Source organism: Pristiophorus japonicus, chromosome 5 (assembly GCF_044704955.1).
Source record: "Pristiophorus japonicus isolate sPriJap1 chromosome 5, sPriJap1.hap1, whole genome shotgun sequence".
NCBI classification, from domain to species: domain Eukaryota; kingdom Metazoa; phylum Chordata; class Chondrichthyes; family Pristiophoridae; genus Pristiophorus; species Pristiophorus japonicus.
The window spans coordinates 199574303-199599711 of record NC_091981.1 but is presented as its reverse complement, the minus strand read 5'-3'; the positions used below and the strand labels follow the sequence as shown (position 1 = coordinate 199599711).

The 25409-nt window shown below is 45.0% G+C and overlaps 1 protein-coding gene across 9 annotated transcripts in view; it reads right to left on the bottom strand.

Annotated features, from left to right (window-relative positions):
- The window catches only part of tpk1 (thiamin pyrophosphokinase 1), a 691620-nt gene that overhangs the window by 493146 nt on the left and 173065 nt on the right, over nt 1-25409 (bottom strand). For 7 of the 9 annotated variants that reach the window (XM_070881207.1, XM_070881210.1, XM_070881201.1 and 4 more), the window contains one exon: nt 20573-20642. The exons of 1 other annotated variant lie outside the window; for it this stretch is intronic. In XM_070881207.1, coding sequence (XP_070737308.1) covers nt 20573-20642 — 70 coding nt within the window. Of the gene's footprint in view, nt 1-2135; nt 2368-20572; nt 20643-25409 lie in introns of those variants that run through there. One more of the 9 variants, XM_070881206.1, reaches the window with a different exon arrangement.

Genomic DNA, 25409 nt, shown 5'->3' with positions numbered 1-25409 from the left:
CTGGGCCACCGCACGCTGCTCCGTCTAATGGCCCTGGCCTGCATTGGCTACCCATAAATAATGTATATAAGGTATATTACCCTACATAACGATCTTATCTAGCAGAACTCTTAACAGTTGCAAATACAGTTCTTCACAAAATGCAAATAGAAGGAAATGACTGGTTTCCTAGAATAATTCAGACTTGAGTCAGTTGGTCAAGGTCAAATCTAAGTGGGGGTCAGGATTGGGTTTGGGGTCCAAACCATTTTTCTGTATCTATATATTCAGAGGAAGATTGATGTTGCCAGCAAGAGTTCTATTGGCAACCTTCAGTGTTGGAAGCCAGATAGAGGATAGTTGTGACTGCTAATATGCAGACTTCCCTAATAAGTTCTATTTTTTCTGTCTTCTTGGAAGTTGTCATTTTATCTACACTTTACTTGCATTACAGAATTATCTTGGAAAATCTTATTTTAGCTGACAGATGTTTCAGAAAATGCAATTTATCATAGAAGAACTGGGTGAATACTTAAAGTTTAATAAACAATAGCTCTCTTTTAAAAAAACAAACTCTCAGGACATTTTCATTTTCTTGAAGTATTTTATCATAGATGGAAAAGGCAGCCTGAGCACATTGCTCCATCTGAATTAAGTGTTTTATTTGGGCAAATCTGTTATTGATGGGACTGACTACTTGCAGATCCTGCAATCAATATTTCAAAGTATAGACAAATAAATGCAAACCGATTTGTTCCTCAATAACTGCAGACATTTGCAGCACTGATAGTTGTTGGAAGAAAAACAGAAAAAAAACTGAAGCAAGAAATAAAGGGAACCAGAACAATTGTGCAAAATGGATTAATGGCAATTTAATGGAATTACTCTAACTAACTTGGACTACAAAGCTGATAATCTCTCAAATTCAATGTCATTAATAAATAACAATGTACTTCGAATGAAAAGCAATGTGATGTGACCGACATAGAATATTTATAGTGCACAACTGAGAGACAGACCAAAGTCAGATGTGGAGGAAACCCATGAGACAGCTGACTAATTAAACTGAAAGCATTTAAATTAAAGAAAATCCTCATGGACCTCATTGCACTTCACTATGGCTACAATTTGCGATACAAAAAGGCTTCGGAGTTGATTTAATACAACACAGTCATCGATTTGGTACAAAAATTAAGCAATTGGCTCGAACAAAGTATCAGCCATCGTTATGACAATGGTGACTGACACAACAAAATCAACATCAACTTGTATTTAGATAGCGCCTTTAATGTAGTGAAACATCCCAAGGTGTTTCACAGGAGTATGATGAGATAAAAAATTTGACATCGAGCTGCATAAGGTTAAAATTAGGTTCAAATATTTAATTAGCAATTGTCAAGTATTTTACATTGTTATATATAACTGTATCCTAACATGCTATACATGACTGTAATAAGATATGACCTGTAACCACCAGCATACCTTACCACCAGGGGTGCACTTGCAAGAGACAGGTATATAAGGACAGGTCTCAGGCAAGTGCAGCATTCCAGAGCTGTGAAATAAAGGTGCAGGTCCAGAGTGACCTTGACTTCACTACATGCCTCGTGTGAATCTGTACTGAGGGGACAGGACTTTACAGCAATCACCCCATAAACCATAGTGGACAAAAACTCATCAACAGCCATGTACCATCTATACAGATTGCACTGTTATCAGGAACCAAAAATGTTAAAAGAGTTTAAATTTCTAAGCTGTGCTGTGTGATTATCAGCAGTAACATTATTGCAGAACATGAAAAAATGTAAGGAGAAAAAGTAGTCAAAACCGCCTTTGGTCAGCTCTTGTCTGATGCCGAGAACAATTTCTAACTGAGGGTTAATTTCCATTTGGCCACTGAAAGGAATGTAAATATGTTTGTGCATCAGATTGCGGGACCACAATACGGAACACCTCCTTTCAGTTCACAAGCGTAACCCTGAGCATCTGGTCACCTTTCACTTTTTAACTACTGCATTTGCTTAAAACCTGTTATATCTCTAACCTTTTTCCAGTTGTGATGAAAGGTCACCGACCTGAAACAATGGCCCTGAAATTCCAGTCGGAGGCTTCCTTCGGACGAACGCCTCCGACCCGAAATTTTTTTGCGAAAGTACCTGGTGGTCCCGGACGCGCATTCGATTCCGGTCGAAGGCCTTCTTTTCCTGCACATCGCAGTGCGTCCATGTCTTCGAGATACGGATGGTGAAGCTGCAGTCACGTGGACCTGGGCAACCAATCACGGAACAGTATTCTCATTGATAGTCGTGGGAACTCCGATTTTACGCGTTCCCATTACTATCAATGAGAATAACTCCCTAAAACATCCAAACACAACATAATAAATTAAAAAAAACTCACATATTTAAAATTAATTGAAATTAAAGTTAATTCAATGTTGCAGAAAAAAAATTTATTTTTTAGATTTTTTTTTTAAAAACGTGTTTTAATCGGGTTTAAAATAAACTTACCTGAATAAAAGGGTTTTTAATTATAAAAATGTGTATTTAAATTTAATTTTTATATGTTTTAAAACTCTTACACTGGTAAAAGTAGGCTATGCTCCTACTTTTACCAGGCGTAAAAGTTTCAAGGACATTCACTGGGCAGGAGATGGGCAAATAGCCCAATCTCACCCGCACGAATGTCCTTGCTGCAGGAATGCGGAAGATCTGTCAAGAGATATCTTGACGGATCCGAAAGCTGGTTTTCGGCACAGGCGCATTGCGCAGCGAAAACCAGCTTTTGTGGGGCTGTGCCGAATCCTTACGTATTCCGTATGGACCCGGCAAGGCCAGAATTTCACGTCCATTAACTCTGTTTTCTCTCTCCACAGATGCTGCCTGACCTACTGAGTATTTCCAACATTTTCTGCTTTTATTTCAGATTGCAAGCATCCACAGTATTTTGCTTTTGTATAAAATGTAGAACAAGGCACAACTTTCCTCTACTAAATTCAAGTGGTGAAATTTCAGAGGTCAAACTGCAATGCCATATGGACATTACAAATATTTTAATGGAAGCCTTTCTGTTTATTTCTTATAACCGAGTTAAATTTGGGTCTTGTTTCAGAAATCTGCCATTCACTCTAGGTTCCTGCTCCAATCACAAAGTCACATGCAAACCTGAGATTTTGCTTTAAAATTTGATCTAGTAGTAACTGTACATGAAGGAGGTAAGCTCCACAATAAAAACTTACATGACAGAAGGATTGTATGTAAACTTGGATATACTCTATACAGCCATCAGAGGGCTCATCCGCTGGAGTGCCAAGGGATCCCATAATCCCTTGGGAACACAGGTATTTAAGGTGGACTCACAGGTTGGAGACGCACTCTGGAGACCTGCAATAAAAGACTACGGTCACACTTTACTTTGAGCTCACAGTGCTCAGTCTGACTCTTTCCCCATACATAACAACTGGCAACGAGATACAGATAGCGAACCCAAAGATGCAGAGAACAGTGGGCATCATGGAGAAATTCTCGGAGGGAGATGATTAGGAAACTTTTGTGGAGCGACTCAATCAATACTTCATGGCCAACGAGCTAGATGAGAAAGAGAATGCAGCCAAACGAAGGGCGAGCCTCCTCACCGTCTGTGGGGCACCAACGTATGGCCTCATGAAGAATCTACTTACTCCAGCGAAACCCACGGAGAAATCGTACGATGATTTGTGCACATTGGTCCGAGAGCTTTGAACCCAAAGGAAAGCGTTCTGATGGCGAGGTACTGGTTCTACACCTACAAAAGGTCTGAAGACCAGGAAGTGGCGAGTTATGTCACCGAGCTAAGACGCCTTGCAGGACATTGCGAATTTGAAGGACATTTGGAGCACATGCTCAGAGACTTTTTCATACTTGGCACTGGCCACGAAACCATACTTAGCAAACTTTTGACTTTAGAGACCCCAACCTTGAGTCAGAACATGCCGATTGTCACCAGTGACAATACTAAGCAAATCTCTCAGCACACAAGTGCTGCTACAAGTACTGTGAACAAAATGATGTTGTTTTCGAAACACAACGTACAAGGCAGTTCATACATACCTGCAGCTGCACCTCCTCAGATGTCTCAGAGTCCACCATCAAGGGTGATGAATGCAAGGACGTTCTTAGCTATTGAGGGAGTGCAGCGAAGGTTCACCAGATTGCTTCCCAGGATGGCAAGACTGACATATGAGGAGAGACTGGATCGACTGGGCCTGTATTCACTGGAGTTTAGAAGGATGAGAGGGGATCTCATAGAAACATATAAAATTCTGACGGGGCTGGACAGGTTAGATGGAGGAAGAATGTTCCCAATGTTGGGGAAGTCCAGAACCAGGGGGCATAGTCTATGGATAAGGGATAAGCCATTGAGGACTTAGATGAGGAGAAACTTCTTCACTCAGAATTGCTAACCTGTGGAATTCCCTACCGCAGAGTGTTGTTGATGTCAGTTCATTGGATATATTCAAGAGGGAGTTAGATATGGCCCTTACGGCTTAAGGGATCAAGGGGTATGGAAAGAAAGCAGGAAAGGGGTACTGAGGTGAATGATCAGCCATGATCTTATTGAATGGTGGTGCAGGCTCGAAGGGCTGAATGGCCTACTCCTGCACCTATTTTCTAGGTTTCTATGCTACACCTTGTTGGCGCTGCGGGGGTGATCATCGTTTCCATTCATGCCGATTCAAAGGGTACATTTGCTAGGGCTGTGGAACAATGGGACATCTCCAACGTATTTGCAGGTGAGCTGCAAATCCTGTTAAACCTGTAAACCACCATGTTGCAGAGGAAGACAGATGCACGGAGGATCACGACGAACCAGAGCCTCAGACCGAGGAGGCAGAGGTACATGGGGTGCACACATTCACCATGAATTGTCCCCCGATAATGCTGAATGTTGAACTAAATGGACTCCTGGTGTCAATGGAGCTGGACACTGGCGCAAGCCAGTACACCATGGGCAAAAAGACTTTCGGAAGGTTGTGGTGCAGCAAGGCCTCAAGGCCAGTCTTAACTCCAATTCATACGAAACTAAGAACTTACACGAAAGAACTGATTCCCGTAATCGGCAGTGCTACCGTAAAGGTCTCCTATAATGGAGCAGTGCACAAGCTACCACTCTGGGTGGTACCGGGCAATGGTCCCACGCTGCTCAGCAGGAGCTGGCTGGGAAAGATACACTGGGATGATGTCCGAGCGCTATCGCCCGCTGACGGCACTTTGTGCACCCAGGTCTAAAACAAGTTCCCTTCACTGTTCGAACCAGGCATCGGGAAATTCCAACGAGCAAAAGTGCAGATCCACCTAATTCCGGGGGCACGACCCATCCATCACAAGGCGAGAGCAGTACCGTACATGATGAAAGAGCAGAGATCGAGCTCGACCGGCTGCAAAGAGAGGGCATAATTTCACTGATCGAGTTCAACGAGTGGGCCAGCCCGATCGTTCCTGTCCTCAAGGGAGACGGCACCGTCAGAATCTGTGGCGATTACAAAGTAACCAGCAATCGTTTCCCCCTGCAGGACCAATACCCACTACCAAAGGCCGACGACCTCTTTGCAACACTGGCAGGAGGAAAGACGTTCACAAAGCTTGATTTGACTTCAGCCTACATGACGCAGGAACTGGAGGAATCATCGAAGGGCCTCACCTGCATCAACACGCACAAAGGTCTTTTCATTTACAACAGGTGCCCATTTGGAATTCGATCAGCAGCGGTGATATTCCAGAGAAACATGGAAAGCTTACTGAGGTCGGTCCCGCGCACCGTGGTCTTCCAGGACGACATCTTGGTCACAGGTCGGGACACAGTCAAGCATCTGTAGAACTTGGAGAAGGTTCTTAGTCGACTCAAGCATGGAGGGCTCAGGTTAAAATGCTCGAAGTGCATTTTCCTGGTGCCTGAAGTGGAGTTCTTGGGGAGGAGGATCGCGGCAGACGGCATCAGACCCACCGATTCGAAGACGGAGGCAATCGAGAATGCACCGAGGCCACAGAACGTGACGGAGCTGCGGTCGTTTCTTGGACTCCTGAATTACTTTGGTAACTTCTTACAGGGTCTCAGCACACTGCTGGAACCACTGCATGTCTTATTGCGTAAAGGGGACGAATGGGTTTGGGGCAAAAGCCAAGAAAATGCCTTTGTAAAAGCGAGAAAATTGTTATGCTCAAACAAATTGCTTGTGTTGTATGATTCATGTAAGCGTTTGGTACTAGCATGTGATACGTCGTCATATGGCGTCAGGTGTGTGTTGCAACAAGCTAATGATTTCGGGAAACTGCATCCAGGAGTCTGTCCAAGGCTGAGAGAGCCCACAGCATGATTGAGAAAGAAGCATTAGCGTGTGTCTATGGGGTAAAGAAAATGCATCAATATCTGTTTGGACTAAAATTCGAATTGGAAACTGACCATTAGCCATTCATATCCCTGTTTACCGAGAGTAAAGGGATAAATACCAATGCATCGGCCCGCATCTAGAGATGGGCGGTCATGTTGTCCGCATACAACTAAGCCATCCGCCACAGAAAATTGCGCCGATGCTCTCAGTAGGCTGCCATTGCCCACCACGGGGGTGGAAATGGCGCAGCCCGCAGATTTAGCCATGGTTATGGAAGCATTTGAGAGTGAGCAATCACCCGTCATTGCCCGGCAGATCAAAACCTGGACGAGCCAGGACCCCTTATTGTCCCTAGTCAAAAACTGTGTGCTTCACGGGAGCTGGTCCAGTATCCCAGTGGAAATGCAGGAAGAGATAAAGCCGTTCCAACGGCGCAAAGATGAAATGTCTATACAGGCAGACTGTCTTCTGTGGGGCAATCGTGTAGTGGTTCCCAAGAAGGGCAGAGACACCTTCATCAGTGACCTCCACAGTACCCACCTAGGCATCGTAATGATAAAAGCGATAGCCAGATCCCACGTGTGGTGGCCCGGTATCGATGCGGACTTAGAGTCCTGCATTCACAGATGTAATACATGCTCGCAGTTAAGCAATGTACCCAGGGAGGCACCGCTTAGTTTATGGTCTTGGCCCTCCAAACCGTGGTCTCGGGTACACGTCGACTTTGCAGGCCCGTTCTTGGGTAAAATGTTCCTTGTGGTTGTAGATGCGTACTCCAAGTGGATTGAATGTGAGATAATGCAAGCACGTCCGCTGCCACCACTGAAAGCCTGCGGGCCATGTTTGCCACACACGGCCTTCCTGTTGGCCTGGTGAGCGACAACGGGCCATGTTTTACCAGTGGTGAGTTCAAAGAATTCATGACCCGCAACGGGATCAAACATGTTACAACTGTCCCGTTTAAACCAGCGTCCAATGGTCAGGCAGAGAGAGCAGTACAAACCATCAAGCAAGGCTTGAAGAGGGTAACGGAAGGCTCATGCAGACTCGCCTATCCAGAGTCCTGCTTAGCTACCGCACAAGACCCCACTCGCTCACTGGGATCTCACCTGCTGAACTGCTCATGAAAAGAGCACTTAAGACAAGGCTCTTGTTAGTTCACCCTGATCTACATGAACAGGTAGAGAGCAGGCGGCTTCAACAATGTGCATACCATGATAGCGCAAATGTGTCACGGGAAATTGAAATCAATGATCCTATATTTGTATTGAATTATGGACAAGATCCCAAGTGGCTTCCCGGCACTGTCGTGGCCAAAGCAGGGAGCAGGGTGTTTCGGTGCAAACTTTCAAATGGACTCATTCACCGGCAACACTCAGACCAAATCAAACTCAGATTCACAGACTATCCTGAGCAACCCACCTTGGACCCTACCTTCTTTGATCCCTCAACATACACACCAGTGGCAACCGGCACCACGGTTGACCACGAAGCAGAACCCATCATCCACAGCAGCCCAGCAGGACCCACCACACTAGGCAGCCCAGCAAGGCCAGCTGCACGGCAGCCCAGCGAGGGCCCAACAATTGATTCAACAACACCAGCTTTCACACCGAGACGATCAACCAGGGCAACAAGGGCCCCAGATCGACTCACATTGTAAATAGTTACACTATTGACTTTGAGGGGGCGGGGGGGGGGAAAAAGAGTGTTGTTATATATGTAAACTTGTATATACTCTGTACAGCTACCAGAGGGCTCATCCCCTGGAGTCCCAAGGGATCCCATAATCCCTTGGGAGCACAAGTTTTTAAGGAGGCCTCACAGGTTGGAGACGCACTCTCGAGACCTGCAATAAAAGACCACGGTCACACTTTATTTTGAGTTCACAGTGTTCAGTCTGACTCTTTTTCCATACATAACACCTTCGGCATAAAGTGAGCTGCCAAATAGACAAACAAGGAAGATTGCAGTAACTACAAGTGAGTGAACATAGAGGTGAAGGGCGAACGGGACTCAGTTCCCGCCACAAACTCCGTTCCCTAGCCACCGACTCCATCCCTCTCCCAAACATCTGTCTGCGGCTGAACCACACAGTTTGAAAACTTGGTGTCATATTTGACCCTCAAATTAGCTTTCCACCACATATCTGCAGCATAACTAAGACCATCTATTTCCACCTCCTTAACATTGGCCGTCTCTGCCCTTGCCTCAGCTCATCCGCTGCTGAAACCCTCATCCATACCTTTTTGTTACCTCTAGACTTGACTATTCCATATTCTACCCTACGTAAATTTGAGGTCATCCAAAACTCGGCTGCATGTATCCTAACTCGCACCAAGTCCCGTTCACGTATCACCCCTGTGCTCGCTGACCAACATTGGCTCCCGGTTAAGCAACGTCTCGATTTCAAAATTCTCATCCTTGTTTTCAAATCCCTCCATGGCCTTGTCCCTCCCTATCTCTGTAATCTTCTCCAGCCCCACAACCTCCCCACCCCCACCCCCGGAGATGTCTGCATTCCTCTAATTCTGCCTTCTTGAGCATCCCTGATTATAATCACTCAACCATTGGTAGCGTGCCTTCTGTTGTCTCGACCCCAAGTTCTGGAATTCCCTGCCTAAACCTCTCCACCTCTCTTTCCTCCTTTAAGATGCTCCTTAAAACCTACCTCTTCGACCGAGCTTTTAGTCACCTGTCCTAATTTCTCCTTATGTGGCTCGGTGTCAAATTTCTTGTGTCTTATAATACTCCTGTGAAGTGGCTTGGAATGATTTACTACGTTAAAGGCGCTATATAAATACAAGTTGTTGTTGTCGTTGAATTGTTACCAATTGTCAGGCTAAGATTAAAGCATGGTCAAGTTTCACAGTGGGGTGTGTAAAATTCTTAAAAAAGATAAAAAGTAATATAAATAAATCCGATTAATCCACTACAATTGCTGGTGATCTTTGATACCAAGTATATTTGCATGAATGCATGGGGATTAAGCACATAGTGATAGTAAGTTTGAGAAGTATAGAGCAGAAAAGATACCAATGTCAAAGGAATGGTAGCAGCACAGATATGAGGAAACATTGTTCGTTAGAATAATTCTTCCACTGAGAATCCACTGGTTTCTAGTGCTACCAGAGATGAGCCTGTAGTTTCCAGGAATACCTTTTGCTTTATATAGAGTTCTCTGGAACTTTCAATTCTGTTCTTTGCAAAATTTGAGTTACTCCATTAAGGCAATACAAAAAATACTTAATCTTGACGATCCTTTATAATTTTTGACTCAATGGGCTCAATTTTGGCCACCATTCCGCGCCGTTTTTTTGGCCTCCGATGCTTTTTTTTTGGAGCAAACTAAAATCTGCAAGTTTGGCGAAAGTTTCTGCGGCATTCTAAAGTAGGTCCATCGATTTTTTTAGTTCCCAATTCTTTTACGTCACTGGGAGCGGAACCTGCCAGGTGGGCCACTTCTGGCCATTTAAGCGAATTTTGCCCAGTATGATTTTTTTCTGAAATGGCGCACTGAATCCTTGTGAAAAACCTTCCATACACTTGAGGAAATCATCGCAGAGAAGAAAGAGACAATCGTCGGAGAGAAGCCGCCATTGTTTTAGCTGAGCTGAAGACACGGCACTGGGGTGAGGGGTGAGGGGGTGAGGAGTGAGGGGGGGCGGGAGGTCTTTCGGCCCGGGATATCAGCGGCACCGGCTGGAGCAGAAGTCCTTTCGGACCGGGGTGACAGCGGTACCGGGGAGATGGGGGCATTCGGCTGAGGATGACAGCGGCACCGGGGGCGGGGCGGGAGGCCATTCGGTCCAGGATAGCAGCGGCACTGACTGGAGCGGAGGGCCTTTCAGCCCGGGATAGGAGCGACACCATTTTCTGTTTCCAGCCCAGCCTCAGCCCTTCGTCGACAGTTTGCAGCCTCAGCCCTTGGTCAGCTTCCGTTCCCAGCCTCAGCCCTTCAGAACGTCACTCATTACTCTGGCAACACGAGTTTTTGGCGCAGGGCTTAAGCTCCACCCACAGAGCTTAAGGCCAATGTGCACCTCGCCAAATTCAAAGTTACAACTGGCGAAACTCGGGACTTTTTTTTCTGGCAGTCAAGCCACAAAAAAAAAAAATCAGACATACCTCTTCAAATACACCAAAAATTGCCGACGTGGAAAATTGAGCCCAATGTAACTACTGGCGTAGCAGATAAAAAAATAAGAAATGTTGCAAATCTGAAATAAAAACAGAAAATGCTGGAAATGCAAAGGACAGTACCTGACATGTCAAAATGTGACATCATAACCTGACTTCTATTTACAGATGTTGATTGACCCACTGTGTACTTACAGCATTTTTTGACTTAGCAGATGGAACTGGCGAAAATGACAGTTTTGCCTCATTTTACACTCTGTAAATTAAACATTCTCCTAATTATTAATTGAAAGACAAACATACTGGGCCTGAAATTCCGGCCTCTCTGGGTCCGTACGAAGTGTCTACGGACCCAGGAAGGCATCGCAAAAGCCAGTTTTCGGCGCGCAATGCTTATGCGCCTAAAACTGGCTTTTCCGATCTGTCAATTTCTGGCTTGACAGATTGCTGCATCTTGGCAGCAAGGACATTTGCAAGGACAAGATTGCGCTATTTGCCCATCTCTTGCCCAGCGAATGTCCTTAAAACTCGTGTGCCTGGTAAAAGCAGGCGCATTGCCTACTTTTACCAGCGTAAGCGTTTTAAAACATATAAAGAACATATAAAAATAACATTTAAAAACACATTTTTATGTTAAAAACTCTGCCCACTAAGGTAAGTTTATTTTAAACCATAATTACAAAACTTAAAAATATATATATATTTTTTTTAAAACGGATGAAATGAATTTTTTTTCCAACCCACTTATTAATTTAAATTTAAATACGTGAGGTGTTTTTTTCTTTTCTTTTTGAATTAGGTGTTTGGGGGGGCGATTTCTCATTCATAATAATGAGAACTCTTAGTTACGGAGTTCCCATTATTATGAATGAGAAAATACTTTACCTTGATTGGGTGTCCAGGCCCATGTGACTCCAGCTCCAACTCTACGTACGTTCAGACGTGCACGCGCTCCGATGCGAATGCAGAAGAGGCCTAAAACCGCAATCGCTATTGGGTGCCCGAACTAAAGGTAAGTGCGCATCTTTTCTTTTCTTTTCTTTTCAAATGACCACCCGCAGGAAGCCCAGAATCGGGATTTCAGGGCCACTATTTCATACTTTTTTTTGTGTTCAGTTCTCAACATCATCCAGACTCTCACTCGTTTCCTTCCCCCCAACTCCCCCGCCGCTCCCACACACCCCACCAACCCCAACAGTTGGCACATACATATTGGTGGACAGCAGGGGAGTACATGATAAGAGAGAATACGAAGCGATTAGGAGAGAAGTAAAAAAAAAACTACTAGGAAGGCAAGGAGGAACTGTGAAATTAAATGATCAAAAAACATAAAACAAAATAGTAAAATGTTTTACAGGCATATCAATAAAAAAGTAAGGGTGGGATGGGAATAGGGGCATTAAGGGATAGGCAGGATAATATCACAGGTAATGATAGAGAGATGGCTGAAATATTAATTATTTTGCTTCAGTATTTACCAGGGAGATAGAACAGGTGGACATAGAAACATAGAAAATAGGTGCAGGAGTAGGCCATTCGGCCCTTCTAGCCTGCACCACCATTCAATGAGTTCATGGCTGAACATGCAACTTCAGTACCCCATTCCTGCTTTCTCGCCATACCCCTTGATCCCCGTAGTAGCAAGGACTTCATCTAACTCCCTTTTGAATATATTTAGTGAATTGGCCTCAACTACTTCCACAGGTTCACCACTCTCTGGGTGAAGAAGTTTCTCCTCATCTCGGTCCTAAATGGCTTACTCCTTATCCTTAGACTGTGACCCCTGGTTCTGGACTTCCCCAACATTGGGAACATTCTTCCTGCATCTAACCTGTCTAAACCCGTCAGAATTTTAAACGTTTCTATGAGGTCCCCTCTCATTTTTCTGAACTCCAGTGAATACAAGCCCAGTTGATCCAGTCTTTCTTGATAGGTCAGTCCCACCATCCCAGGAATCAGTCTGGTGAATCTTCGCTGCACTCCCTCAATAGCAAGAATGTCCTTCCTCAGGTTAGGAGACCAAAACTGTACACAATACTCCAGGTGTGGCCTCACCAAGGCCCTGTACAACTGTAGCAACACCTCCCTGCCCCTGTACTCAAATCCCCTCGCTATGAAGGCCAACATGCCATTTGCTTTCTTAACCGCCTGCTGTACCTGCATGCCAACCTTCAATGACTGTTGTACCATGACACCCAGGTCTCGTTGCACCTCCCCTTTTCCTAATCTGTCACCATTCAGATAATAGTCTGTCTCTCTGTTTTTAACCACCAAAGTGGATAATCTCACATTTATCCACATTATACTTCATCTGCCATGCATTTGCCCACTCACCTAACCTAACCTATGACATTGGATGATGAGATTAGTAATGAGATAAGTGCATTTAAAATAGAAAGTATATGTTAAATAAACAACTCAAACTCAAAGAGGATAAAACCCCTGGTCCGGATGGATTGTATCCACACATTTTAAAAGAACGCAGGGAAGAGATGGTAAAGGCATTGCAACATATATTTAATAATGCATTAAAAAAAGCTGCAGTGCCAGAGGACTGACAGATAGTTAATGTAATACCTATAGTCAAAGGGGATAGAACATATCAAGGGAATTATAGACCAGTCAGCTTAACATCAGTGGTAGAAAAAATAATGGAATCCCTACTAAAGGACAAAATAGAAGAACATCTCGGAACCAAAGATATAATAATGAATAGTCAGCATGGATTTCAAAAGGAAAAGTCTTGCTTGACCAACATAGAAACATATGGGCTCAAGTTTCGGCCTGAGTTGCTCCTATTTTTTTGGAGCAACTAGTTTAGAATGGAGCATCTTAGAAATTGCAATTCTCGGCATTTAGTTTGCTCCAGTTCTAGTGAGTTAGAATAGTTTCATTTTAGAATAGATTTTTTTTTTAAATGGGGCGCGTCCAGCCACTTACGCCTGTTTTGCAAGTTTAGGCAGCGAAGACTTACTCCAAACTAACTTAGAATGGAGGAATTGTAGATTTTTGTACGCTCAGAAAAACCTTGCCGACACTTATAAATCAGGCGTGGGGAACGAGAGATGGGAGGGGGCGGGGGGAGGGAAGTTTATAAACATTAAACACTTCACTTTTACAAATAAGAGCCATTATCAATAATAAATGATAAATAAATCAATCAAACAATAAATCAATGAAAAAAAAATAACCAAAAATCAATAAATAAAAAATTAAGTTTCTACTCTGGGACAAGCCCCCACCCCCCTCAGTGTCTCTCTCGCTCTGTCTCTGTCAATTTCTCTCTGTGGTTCTGACAGCGAGAGGTGAGGGGAGAAAGGGGGAGGGGGTGAAGGAGGGGGAGGGGGTGAAGGAGGGGGATGGGAGGGAGGGAGGGGGGAGAAAGAGGGGGGAGAAAGAGAGGAGGGGGGGATGGAGAGAAGGGATGGTATGGAGAGGAGGGGGGGATGGAGAGGAGGGGGGGATGGAAAGGAGGGGGAGATGGAGAGGAGGGGGGGGGATGGAGAGGAGGGGGGGGGGTGGAGAGGAGGGGGGGGGGTGGAGAGGAGGGGGGGGGATGGAGAGGAGGGGGGGATGGAGAGGAGGGGGGGATGGAGAGGAGGGGAGGGTGGAGAGGAGGGGGGGGATGGAGAGGAGGGGGGGGATGGAGAGGAGGGGGGGATGGAGAGGAGGGGGGGATGGAGAGGAGGGGGGGATGGAGAGGAGGAGGGGGGATGGAGAGGAGGAGGGGGGATGGAGAGGAGGGGGGGATGGAGAGGAGGGGGGGATGGAGAGGAGGGGGGGATGGAGAGGAGGGGGGGGGATGGAGAGGAGGGGGGGGGATGGAGAGGAGGGGGGGGGATGGAGAGGAGGGGGGGGGGATGGAGAGGAGGGGGGGGGATGGAGAGGAGGGGGGGGGATGGAGAGAGGGGGGGGGATGGAGAGGAGGGGGGGGGGATGGAGAGGAGGGGGGGGATGGAGAGGAGGGGGGGTGGAGAGGAGGGGGGGGGTGGAGAGGAGGGGTGGGGATGGAGAGGAGGGGGGGGGATGGAGAAGAGGGGGGGGATGGAGAGGAGGGGGGGGGATGGAGAGGAGGGGGGGGGATGGAGAGGAGGGGGGGGGATGGAGAGGAGGGGGGGGGATGGAGAGGAGGGGGGGGGGATGGAGAGGAGGGGGGGGGGATGGAGAGGAGGGGGGGGGGATGGAGAGGAGGGGGGGGAGAGGAGGGGGGGGGAGAGGAGGGGGGGGGGAGAGGAGGGGGGGGAGAGGAGGGGGGGGATGAGGAGGGGGGGGGATGGAGAGGAGGGGGGGGGATGGAGAGGAGGGGGGGATGGAGAGGAGGGGGGGATGGAGAGGAGGGGGGGATGGAGAGGAGGGGGGGATGGAGAGGAGGGGGGGATGGAGAGGAGGGGGGGATGGAGAGGAGGGGGGGATATGGAGAGGAATGGGGGGGATGGAGAGGAGGGGGGGATGGAGAGGAGGGGGGGGATGGTGAGGAGGGGGGTGGTGGCGAGGAGGGGGGGGGTGGCGAGGAGGGGGGGGGATGGCGAGGAGGGGGGGGGATGGCGAGGAGGGGGGGGGATGGCGAGGAGGGGGGGGATGGCGAGGAGGGGGGATGGCGAGGAGGGGGGATGGCGAGGAGGGGGGATGGCGAGGAGGGGGGATGGCGAGGAGGGGGGATGGCGAGGAGGGGGGATGGCGAGGAGGGGGGATGGCGAGGAGGGGGGATGGCGAGGAGGGGGGATGGCGAGGAGGGGGGATGGCGAGGAGGGGGGATGGCGAGGAGGGGGGATGGCGAGGAGGGGGGATGGCGAGGAGGGGGGATGGCGAGGAGGGGGGATGGCGAGGAGGGGGGATGGCGAGGAGGGGGGATGGCGAGGAGGGGGGATGGCGAGGAGGGGGGATGGCGAGGAGGGGGGATGGCGAGGAGAGAAGGATGGAGAGGAAGGAAGGATGGAGAGGAGGGGGGATGGCGAGGAGAGAAGGATGGCGAGGAGAGAAGGATGGAGAGGAGGGAAGGATGGAGAGGAGGGAAGGATGGAGAGGAGGGGGGGTGAGAGAGGGGAGAAGGCTGAACAGGCCGGGACGGCGACACTTCGGGCGGGGCTCATCCCCAGCAAGATGCCAGGCGGGCGGGCCCCGCCATGACATGGGGGGGGGGGGGGGGGAGGAGCTGAACAGGAGGGGGGGGTGGGGGAGGCAGCTGAATGAGTGCGAGGCCCGAGTCCCGATCTTTGCCCGCGGAGCCCCTCGCACACAGCCTCGGGGGCGAGGAACTACTGCACATGTGCGCACACTCTATCCACGACAATACATTATCCCTGATACCATGTGCTTTAATTTTGCACACCAATCTCTTGTGTGGGACCTTGTCAAAAGCCTTTTGAAAGTCCAAATACACCACATCCATTGGATCTCTCTCCACTCTACTAGTTACATCCTCAAAAAATTCTCGGAGATTTGTCAAGCCTTTCATAAATCTATGCTGACTTGGACCGATCCAGTCACTGCTTTCCAAATGCGCTGCTATTTCATCTTTAATAATTGATTCCAACATTTTCCCCACTACCGATGTCAGGCTAACCGGTCTATAATTACCCGTTTTCTCTCTCCCTCCTTTTTTTAAAAAAGTGCTGTTACATTAGCTACCCTCCAGTCCATAGGAACTGATCCAGAGTCGATAGTCTGTTGGAAAATGATCACCAATGCATCCACTATTTTCTCGGGCTACTTCCTTAAGTACTCTGGGATGCAGACTATCAGGCCCTGGGGATTTATTGGTCTTCAATCCCATCAATTTCCCTCTGCCCCTCACACCTTGTGCTGTGCCACGCTGAGCACGAAGACGTCCTGAGGAGGCTGGAGAATCACAAGGTTAAGTTTCCGGCGCCCTTTTTATTCCAGAAAGTCGGCGCACCTTATGGAGGTGCGCTGTTTTTACAGAGGGCGGAAACTTGGGCCCATAGAACCATTGAAAATAGGTGCAGGAGTAGGCCATTCGGCCCTTCGAGCCTGCACCACCATTCAATAAGATCATGGCTCATCATTCACCTCAGTACCCCTTTCCTGCTTTCTCTCCATACTCCTTGATCCCTTAGCCATAAGGGCCATATCCAACTCTCTCTTGAATATATCTAACGAACTTAAATCAACAACTCTGCGGAAGAGAATTCCACAGATTAACAACTCTGGGTGAAGAAGTTTCTCCTCATCTTAGTCCTAAATGGCTTACCCCTTATCCTTGGACTGTGACCCCTGGTTCTGGACTTCCCCAACATTGGGAACATTCTTCCTGCATCTAACCTGTCAAGTCCCATCCCGTCAGAATTTTATATGTTTCTAAGAGATTCCCCGCTCATTCTTCTAAACTCCAGTGAATACAGGCCCAGTCGATCCAGTCTCTCATCATATGTCAGTCCTGCCATCCTGGGAATCAGTCTGGTGAACCTTTGCGGCACTCCCTCAATAGCAGGAATGTCCTTCCTCAGATTAGGAGACCAAAACTGAACACAATATTCCAGGTGAGGCCTCACCAAGCCCCTGTGCAGCTGCAGCAAGACCTCCCTGCTCCTATATTCAAATCCTTAAGCAAAAGGCCAACATGCCATTTGCCTTCTTCACCTGCATGCCAACCTTCAATTACTGATGTACCATGACACCCATGTCTTGTTGCACCTCCCCTTTTCCTAATCTGCCGCCATTCAGATAATATTCTGCCTTCATGTTTTTACCACCAAAGTGGATAACCTCACATTTATCCACATTATACTGCATCACTCACCTAACCTGTCCAAGTCACCCTGTAGCCTCTTAGCATCCTCCTCACAGCTCACACCGCCACCCAGCTTAGTGTCATCTGCAAACTTGGAGATGTTACACTCAATTCCTTCATCTAAATCATTGATGTATATTATAAATAGCTGAGGTCCCAGCACTGAGTCGTGCGGCACCCCACTAGTCACTGCCTGCCATTCTGAAAAGTACCCGGTTATCCCGGCACTCTGTTTCCTGTCTGCCAACCAGTTTTCTATCAACGTCAATACATTACCCCCAATACCATGTGCTTTAATTTTGCACACCAATCCCTTGTATGGGACCTTGTCAAAAGCCTTTTGAAAGTCCAAATACACCACATCCACTGGTTCTCCCTTGTCCACTCTACTAGTTACATCCTCAAAAAATTCCAGAAGACTTGTCAAGCATGATTTCCCTTTCATAAATCCATGCTGACTTGGACCGATCCTGTCACTGCTTTCCAAATCCGCTGCTATTTCATCTTTAATAATTGATTCCAACATTTTCCCCACTACTGATGTCAGGCTAACCGGTGTATAATTACCCGTTTTCTCTCTCGCTCCTTTTTTAAAAAGTGGTGTTACATTAGCTACCCTCCAGTCCATAGGAACTGATCCAGAGTCGATAGACTGTTGGAAAATGATCACCAATGCATCCACTATTTCTAGGGCTACTTCCTTAAGTACTCTGGGATGCAGACTATCAGGCCCTTGGGATTTATCGGCCTTCAATCCCATCAATTTCCCTAACACAATTTCCTGACTAATAAGGATTTCTTTCAGTTCCTTCTTCTCGCTAAACCCTCGGTCCCCTAGTATTTCCAGAAGGTTATTTGTGTCTTCCTTCGTGAACACAGATCCAAACTATTTGTTCAATTGGTCTGCCATTTCTTTGTTCCCCATTATAAATTTAACTGATTCTGACTGCAAGAGACCTGCGTTTGTCTTCACTAATCTTTTTCTCTTCACATATCTATAGAAGCTTTTGCAGTCAGTTTTTATGTTCCCAGCAAGCTTCCTCTCATATTTTATTTTCCACCTCCTAATTAAACCCTTTGACCTTCTCTACTGAATTCTAAATTTCTCCCAGTCCTCAGGTTTGCTGCTTTTTCTGGCTAATTTATATGCCTCTTCCTTGGACTTAACACTATCCTTAATTTACCTTGTTAGCCACAGTTGAGCCACCTTCCCCATTTTATTTTTACTCCAGACAGGGATGTACAATTGTTGAAGATCATCCATGTGGTCTTTAAATGTTTGCCACTGCCTATCCACCGTCAACCCTTTAAGTATCATTCGCCACTCTATTCTAGCCAATTCACGTCTCATACCATCGAAGTTACCTTTCCTTAAGTTCAGGACCTTAGTCTCTGAATTAACTGTGTCACTCTCCATCTTAATAAAGAATTCTACCATATTATGGTCACTCTTCCCCAAAGGGCCTCGCACAAGATTGCTAATTAGTCCTTTCTCGTTACACATCACCCAGTCCAGGATGGCCAGCCCTCTAGTTGGTTCCTCAACATATTGGTCTAGAAAACCATCCCTAATACACTCCAGGAAATCCTCCTCCACCGTATTGCTACCAGTTTGGTTAGCCCAATCGATATGTAAATAAAGTCACCCATGATAACTGCTGTACCTCATTGAATTTTTTGAAGAGGTAACAGAGAAGGTAGACAATAGAAATGCAGATTATGTAATTTATCTGGATTTTTAAAAGGCCTTCGATAAGGTACCCCATAATAGACTGATGGATAAGGTCAGACAATGCGGAATCAGGGAACAAGTAGCAGAATGCATAGCTAGCTGGCTTCTAGACAGAAAGCAGAGAGAGAGTAGAAGTAAAGGGTAGCTATTCATAGTGGCAGAAGGTAGTAGTGGTGTTCCACAAGGATCAATGCTGGGGCCACGGTTATGCACAATTTACATTAACGATTTAGACTTTAGAATCAAAAACACAATTTCTAAATTTGCGGATGACACCAAATTGGGGGTGGGAATAGTCAATACTGAGGAGTACTGCAAAAAATTACAGGAGGACATTAATAAACTTGCAGAATGGACATATAATTGGCAAATGAAGTTTAACACAAATAAATGTGAAGTATGACATTTTGGTCGGAAGAATTGGGAGGTCACTTATTGTTTGGAGAGTGTGAGTCTGGGTGGGGTAAAGTAACAAAGGTACCTCAGAGTACAAATACACAAATCGCTAAAAGTTGAGACACAGGTTAGCAAGGCGATAAAAAAAAAGCAAACCAAGTACTCGGGTTTATTTCCAGATGGATGGAATTGAAAAGTAGGGAAGTTATGCTAAACCTGTATCGAACCTTGGTTAGACCAAACTTAAGAGTACTCCGTACAGTTCTGGTCGCATTATAAAAAGGATATAGAGGCATTGGAGAGAGTGCAGAGAAGATTTACAAGGATGATACAGAAATGTGAGGGTATGCATGTCAGGAAAGGATGTACAGGCTGAGTCTCTTTTTTTCTTGAAAAAAGGCTGAGGGGTGACCTAATAGAGGACTTTAAAATTATGAAAGGTTTTGATAGAGTGGATACAAAGAGAATGTTTCCACTTGATGGGAAGAGCATAACTAGAGGCTATCAATATAAGATAGTCACCAAGAAATCCAGTAAGGAATTCAGAAGAAACTTCTTTACCCAAAAAGTGGTGAGAATGTGGAACTCGCTACCACAGGGAGTGGTTGAAGTGCATTGTAAAGATGCATTTTAGGGGAAGCTGGACAACCATATGAGGGAGAAGGGAACAGAGGGTTATGCCGATAGATTTAGATGAGGAAAGACAGGAAGAGGCTCAAGTGGAACATAAACGCCAGCCTGTTTCTGTGCTGTATATCCTGTGTAATCCCATGTTATTCTACATATTCACAGCTAAAGGAAAAGTTATTCTGTATTGAAGGAAGAAAGTTGAATAGATGAAGAAGAAAAAGAATTACTGACACAACTTTTTAAATTCTTCAAGGTTGAGTGCTCGAATATTTTTTCCAGCTGTGGTAACACGAACATTCATCAGGCTGTCTGTCGTCTTCACCCATGACATGGGTGAATGTCATCAGAGAGTTACTGACACTGACTTCAGAAGAAAGTTATTGGGGTAAAACACTCAGTCCATCCTCAATTTTCTAACTGATTATTGTTTTCTTTACACATGTTGACAGACAGAATTACTTTAATGACTGAGACAGAATTACTTTTACACAGGATTGTATGTTTCCCTTATAATGATTAAACACAATACCACAGCAGATGAGCAAAAACAAATAATAAAACAGCCAATAGGTTTTACCTTTCCTGTCTTCCTTTGGTGTGCTCATAGAGTCGGTTTGCTCCGCCATCGGCACATGCACGAACAACAGCTTCAAAAACAGACAAAAGTAAAAACTAAAGATGAACATAAGCAAGTTTACTTTCACCTTTGGAAACAGAATAATTGCTGCAAGATGCCAGCAAATATCAGGTGGTCAGCATTTTATAGTCTATTCATTTTAACACAAAATATAATAAATCATCAGTGGCTTAGGTACTTCAAAAAGGATCTGACTACACCTGTCATGGGTCATCTCTCATCCACTTGGTGATAAAGTGTGACACCAAACAGTATCTTATAAAAACAGAAAGCAAGGAAATTGCATAATGGCATTTTCTATTTGATTCGGCAGATATGTACAATAACAGAGGTTGCACGCCATTCATGTGGATGATGTATATAATTTGTTTACTTAATGCTTGCTAAATACTTATCTGTTTCTGTCTTCACAGTAGACAAAGAGGATAAAGTACTAGAGATTTGCAGAAAACTAAAACTAAATCAAGGGAGGAACTTATTAGATTTAATGTAAGTAAAGAAAAGTTCATGGACAAAATACAGACTAAAAATAAATAAATATTCAGGACCTCAGTTTCCACTACATGGTAATAAAAGAAATAGTGAGGAAATTGTAGAGTCATGATCTTCCAAAATTCTCTTGATTGAGGAATTGTCCTCTTAATTTGAAAAATTGCCATTGTCACTCCATTACTTAAGAAGGATAGGAGAGGTAAACTAGGAAATGATAAGCTTCAAAGTCTATCGTCTGTTGTGGGAAAGTTACTAAAATCTGATATTAGGAACAGAGTGACTGAGCACTTTGGAAAATATGAATTTATTTGAGAGCGAACATGGATTCGTAAAAGACAAATCATGTTAATGAACCAGGAGGCAACTAAAGTAGCAGATAAGGGAGTGTCCATAGACATTATTTATATGGACTTCCCGAAGGCAATCAATAAGGTTCTACACAAGAGACTCTTGACAAAAATGAGCGTGCATGGAATTGGAGGCAACCTATTGATATGGGTAGGGAATTGGTTAGAAGGTAGGAGATAGTGAGTAGCAATAATGGGCATGTACTCAAATTGGTAGGATGTGATTAATGGTGTTCCCCAAGGGCTCTGTACTGGGGCCTCAGCTTTTCACTATATTTATAAACGACTTTGACGAAGGGATAGAAAGCCATCCAGGTTTGTTGACAACTGTTGTAGGGCGCTTCCAAAGGCAAAGGCACCTGCAGGGTATATGTATGTACGTATGTATAAAATGGCTGCCAGAGATTCTGAAAAGCATCAGGGGAACTCAACTGGCTGATTTGACCACATTCCTTGATAACTGATACAACTGTGTTTCTCACACAGGCACACACAATTAAAGTCCAAATCAGCACATTCCGAAGCACAGACCAGACGTCTCTGCCCAATGGGACTCTGTAATTGTATTAAGATAAGAAAGCTAGGCTCAGGCAGAACCCAAGGTCAGTAGAAATAAGGGGGTCATGAGGGCATGAGATGATCACGCAGTCCCCTGGTGCCTGGGGGCCAACTCCATTGGCCCAGGGGAATTGATTTGTAATCTATACTCGTTATGATTGGATTGTGTCCAGCCGAAGTTGACTGTGTAACTGTAGCAAACTGTTGTAAATATAAGTATCAATGAATTCCTTTGTTCGGTGGAGAGAAGTGCCTGGAGTAACCCAGAGGCTTCCTCCCCGCCGGCGTAATAAAGACCATTTTGATGTTGGAACCGACCCAGAGTGACGAGTGATTCTTTCAGGAAAACATTCGCGCTAACAGTGGCATCACGAACAGGATTCAAAGTCACTGGACATCCTTGGAAAAACAGGAAGTATAGATTTTAAAAAATATATAAGGGATGCTGAAGGTGGACGGCGGTTGATCGACACGAGGAGACGGTCTAGTACCTCAAACGCCTCGCCTGAGCCTGAATTAAGAGGACTTGGTCCCACGTGACAGCCAGGATTGAATGGGCATAGGGAATACACTTAGACCGTAGGATCGTCCTGGATCTAGTAGTGTAATTTGAAATGTACCCCGGGCAGCAGGTGGTGCATAGCGACCAACGAATATCCAACCTGTGAACAGGGTTGTACCAATAGGCAAAGTGGTGCTAGGTAGTTCGTTAAGGAGACATAGAGCGCTCTCGGGAATTGCTTAAAGTATTTAAGAATTGTATTATAAGCCAGGTGTAAGAAAAACATTGTGATAGACTTGTGACCCGACAGTAAGCCAGGAGACGGTCTACTACAAGTAGCGCTCCAAACGGTTCTAATCCTACCCAGAAATGACCAACGATCAAACTAAACTCGAGTGGAGGCCATAAGGGTCCCTCACCCGCCACCTGGCGGAGAAACAGAAGAAAGTAATAGAAAGGATGATTAAATCAGGCTGGAAACTCCACGACCTGCCAGCTGACCAGCGGGAGTGGTGGAAGAAGGAAAAGATAGATAAGGAAGAAAAGCCTGGGTTCTGATTCTTCGAGCCCACGTAAAATTAACAGAGAAAGCAAATCAATGATGTATTAATCTATCATGTATTAATTGTAACTTGCATAATTACATAATGCCATAAAAAAACCTGATAGTGACTATCTTAAGTGATGTATGGATCCAAAAATAGAGCCGGCCAAACAATAAACTTTGTTGAATGAAGAGAGACTTTTGTGAATGTCTGTCTTTGAATGAGAGTGCTTGTGTGATTTTTGACTGCGGAATATTTGAGGTGGGAATTAATGAATTTTTCACGTGTCTGAAAGCCTGTTTGAAAAAAATGGTAGAGCTGTCTGTCTGAAAAAGTGGGTGGAGCTAAAACAGAGTGGAGGTTTTTTAACTCTTTGCAGTGTTGTCCTGTATGTGGGAAGTTTTAAGAAAGTGTGAACCTAGAATTGAATTACATTTTAAGTTAGAAACGCAGGTGCGTATTTATTCGGATAAGTTACGGAGCTAGGAAATGCACAAAGGATAGGTTTGTTGATCAAAAGATAAAAAATACACGGTCCCAGTGGTTTTAAAAAAAAAAATTATTTGGCACTCACTTACGTGTCAAAAGAAACCACGCAATCATTGATTACATTGGGTTGAAAGGCATAAATTTAGTCTAGGAATGAGATAAAGAACAGAGAAGGGAAGTTGTAATGCCTTTAAAAAGAGAGCCTGCGTGGGTCTCTCGAGGCTGCGAGCTGGGAAAGTACGCCCCATTTTCCTTTGTGTAAAACCTTGACGCGAAAGCTTCTAAGCTCAGTAAAAAGAGTTTTAAATAAAAGATTTTGGTTGTATTGGAAAAATAATCAGAAAACAAGTACTTTGCATTCTGTGATCTGTGAATCACTATAAGCGCAAATGAGGAATCCGATATAAACAGTATTACCATATTTGACATTTTATAATTCAACAATAAATACAAATTCAACAAAAGGGGAGCAGAAATTAGGATGGGAACAGTGAAGAATTAATTTTGTTGTGAAGGTTTCAAGTACCACTGGTTAAGAAAATGAGATACACATTTAAAATAAAAAGTTATATCTGATCTCTTTAAAAAAAAAAAGAAATAAAACTAAAAGGTTTGGAAACAATATAGAAATACCTTCAGGGATCAGGTCAAACTCCTGGGCAAGTGGTGAGCTATCTGCGAAAGTGTAAAAGGGACTTTGGGAAAATTAAAATGTTAAAACGGCAGGCTTTAGCAGTTTAGAACAAAGGGCAATGTTATGGGCCTTGAAACTGGAATATGTGAGATAACGGAAAGCAGCTTTCAAAGCCTACATGCTAGACTCTGTTCTAGTTATGGAAAAGATGGGAAAAAAGGCGAGAGAGAAATAAATCACAAGATTTGCTCAGTAAACGGAACCGTAAAAACCCCCCGAAATGTTGGCATGTATATAGCTTGTGTGAAAATTGGATTTCAGTAAACAAAATAGCTATTGAAAATGTGTGGTCTCGTTTTAACTCAATAAAAAAAAATCTTTGGCAAGTATTTAAATTAGTTTCGAAAATTTGGAGTCTAACCTAAAATGCTGTCTTTCCCGATGAGAAGATTTTTATTATGACGGCTTTACTAATGATTTCTGCTGTTTTAACGGATTCCTAATTTCTAATTAAGTTTTGAAGACACAAAGATTTGGGAAAAAAAATTTTGGATGATTACGCGAAGTCACATAATGACATCAGGCCTTCTTACAAACCTGTAAAGGAGTTAACCCTTTCCATTGACAGCTGTTTTACACTGGACCTTATTAATTTGGATTTCTTAATAAAATAAAGACTCACCTGACAGACAGAGGAAATGGTGGGATAGTCAGAATAAAAAATAAAACAGAACTAGCCTATGTAATAATACTCGCCTCATACAGATAAAAGAAATAGATACTCAAAAAAAAACAAATTCAAGAGTTAAAGCTAAGATAAATAAGCTGGAAGAGATTTTTTAAAAACGGGACCAGACGGATAGTGCAGTGCACCATCACCTATGGCAATAGAGCCAATGTACCCCACGGTGGGTAAGTGGAGTCCACAAACCCAACCTAACCCTTACCTCCGATTTCACAGAGTGACCTCGACATGCATGGATAAAAGATGAGTAGACCAGAACCTAACACCTGGTGACGACCAGGCTATCTGTTTAAAATTTGCAGATAAAACACTCACCGAGATGGGACCACAGCGGCTACTTCGACTCTGGGGACTCATGATACTGGGAACCTTAAGGCCCACGCAAGCACTGGATAATACAGACGGACTACGAGAGATATAGCACACGCAGGAAAGACACAACTACATGAACAATGGGGCTTTGTT